This window comes from Alligator sinensis, unplaced genomic scaffold (genome assembly GCF_000455745.1).
Source record: "Alligator sinensis unplaced genomic scaffold, ASM45574v1 scaffold59_3, whole genome shotgun sequence".
NCBI classification, from domain to species: domain Eukaryota; kingdom Metazoa; phylum Chordata; order Crocodylia; family Alligatoridae; genus Alligator; species Alligator sinensis.
Genome location: NW_005842856.1, coordinates 352,780 through 355,449, shown reverse-complemented (window position 1 = coordinate 355,449; position 2,670 = coordinate 352,780). Strand labels below are relative to the sequence as shown.

General features: G+C 50.6%; 1 protein-coding gene across 1 annotated transcript in view; it reads left to right on the top strand.

Moving 5' to 3' along the window:
* Positions 1-2,437: 2,437 nt before the first annotated feature.
* Positions 2,438-2,670, top strand: part of HAUS6 (HAUS augmin like complex subunit 6) — an 18,267-nt gene continuing 18,034 nt past the window's right edge. The window contains exon 1 of the mRNA XM_025191758.1: positions 2,438-2,558. Coding sequence (XP_025047543.1) covers positions 2,453-2,558 — 106 coding nt within the window. The 5' untranslated portion in view covers positions 2,438-2,452. The remainder of the gene's footprint in view (positions 2,559-2,670) is intronic.

Genomic DNA, 2,670 nt, shown 5'->3' with positions numbered 1-2,670 from the left:
GAGATTGGCCTTGGGAGACCCCCCTTCCATTGCTGACTGGTCGCTGGGGGGGCACGTGCCCCCCTGACTAAGGTGGCACCAGTCGCCCATGGAAGGTAGGACCATCAAAGTAGGACCATCCCCAAGTACATTATTCCAGCTTGTTTCGTTCTACAATCTCTACCCTCCTTCTCCCTTTCTATTTAAATCTCTCTCTCCTTATATGCTGCTCCCTGGTCCTCCCTTCACAGCCCCCCACCAAGCGAGCTCTAGCCCACTAGTGCTTTTGCTGCATCTAATATGTACTTGTTATAGTCGGCATGTCTATGAGACACTGTGCGTTAGGCTAAATAACACTGTGCAGTAGGTAGTGTGGTGGTTAAAAACCATGCTAATAGCCTACTACACAGTGTTATTAGGCTAATGTGCAGTAAGCATCACAAAATAACCGTGTGCCAGCGCTGCTGTGCAGGAACTCTAGTTATGGTGCATTTAGTTAGTACTTCATTAAACAAATCCTAAACTAAATGCACAGTAATTAAAGGGTATAGGTGTTGGCCTAAGGACATAGGCAGACAAATCTGATATTTTTTTATTAGACCAACTCAAATAGTTGGAAAAATTCTTCTTTGTAAGCTTTCGGGTACAAACACTCTTCGGCAGGCTGAGGAAGCGTCTGCAGTTGGTCTGTGCTCTTCCTGAATGAAATATAAAAGATTTTATATGAGGCAATTTTATAGTAAAAGATGTTTTATGTCCCTGAATGGAATATAATCTTTTATAGTATAAAATCTTCTACGTTATTGTGATGGGCTAGCTGATGGTGATTTGGCCCAGGGGTTTTGAAAGGTAAAAGATGATTGGAGGGCTTGGGATTCCCTTTCCTCACCAATTAGGCCCCAGAGACTCACCCTCCATGTCCCCTAATTGGACCCTTGAGTCACCTGGAGGGGGATAAAAGGGGCAGCGCAGCAGCTGACTCAGGGAGGAACAGTGAGGGACCATGAGGAAGGAGCCTCAAAGAGCTGGGCCAGCAGATGAGGAAGGCATCTCAGAGCTGGCAAGAGCTGGGCCAGCAGACAAGGAAGGAGTCTCAAAGAGCTGGCAAGAGCAGGGCCAGCAGGGTGGGGGCAGTTGCCCCAGAAGAGCCTGAAGGAGTGGGATCTGTAGGTGGCAGTTGGATCCTCAGCAGTGTGGCGTGCAGCCAGCAGGAGAGGCTCCCTGCTGGGATCCAGGATCCCCTACGAGAGGCTGCAGCCAGCTGGAGAGGCTCCCCAGCACCAGCAAGAAGATGAGCAGTGACCTGAGAGGTTCCCAACTCTATTTCCAGCTCTTCCAGCAAGAGGTAGGGCAGCTTGATGTGAAGCAGGGGCTCCTGAAAGGTCAAAACCCCTAGCAGCTTGGCATAGTACCAGCACTGGTGGCTGTGTGGTAGAGTTTCTGCCTACCATGTAGCAGATATGAGTTCATGTCCTAGTTGGGTAAAGTAGGGGTGAGTGAAGCAACAGGGAGGATTTCTTGTCCCAGTAGAAGGTGGTCATTGTGTTTTCCCTTTCCACCCCCTCCAGGTACCTATACCCTACATCTCTTGTTGTTTGATGTTTTCTATTTTGTGCATTTTATATTTTGCCAACCTGTATTGTTTGTTGTACTGTTTGTGTTTTATACTTTGTTAAACTGGTCTTTTGTCAACTGGATGAATATGTCTACAAATGTAAATGCCTAACCTTTATTGAATCCCACCCCCTCGAGGCATTGTAGTGTTCGCTCTACCCCCTGGTTTATACATGTTACATTCCCACTACTGTTTTCCTTATTACAAGGTATATGGTTAAGTCCCCATTGGTGATCTGGCTCTGCTCCATAGGGAAAGGAGGGTCTCTATACCTCCCACAGCGCTCGTGCAACTGCTCTGATCCCTTCAATTGGAGAGGGGGTGCGTCTTGGAGTACCATCCTGGTTACATTATAAAAGATTATATTCCATGCAGGAAGAGCACAAACCACCTGCAGACACTTCCTTAGCCTGACAAAGGGTGTTTGCACCTGAAAGCTTGCAAAGAATTTTTCCAACAGTAATTAAGGCGCATTAATGAATGTGTAGAAGCGCCCAGTGATTCTCAACTGAAGTGTTGCTGCTGCACCCCAGGGTGCCATGAAAGAGAGCCTCTCGGGTGCCTGGCAATGTGACCCCTGCTTGGGCCTGCAAAGGTGGCAGGAGATGAGCCCAGGGGTTTCCCATGGGGAACCCAGGGTGTCTAGGATAATTCTTGACCAATTCTTGGTCTGACCTCGTTGCAGCGTAAGGGCCCTGGCGTGTTTGTGGAAGGACAAATAAAAGGCTGGCACCATCTGAAAGCAACTAACGGGGACCCCTGCACATCTCGCGGGCTGGGAACAGCTTACTCGGGCCCCGCTGAGCGGTAGCAGGCACCAACCACCTTCCCCAGGGAGACTACGTTTCCCAGCAGGCGATGCGGGAGGCCCGGAACGCGGGGCCAGAGCTCGCGGGCACGGAAGACTGGGGAGGAGCTGCGTTGCATGCCGGGAACAGCCTTATTCCCAGCTTGTTCCTTCCCGGCGCAGGAAGAAGCTCATTAGCCGGCGTGGTGGCGTCACGTTGCGCTACCTGGGCCATTGGCGGGACGCGCAAAATGGCGCGTGGGCCGCGAGCAGGCGGGGGGGCTCGCAG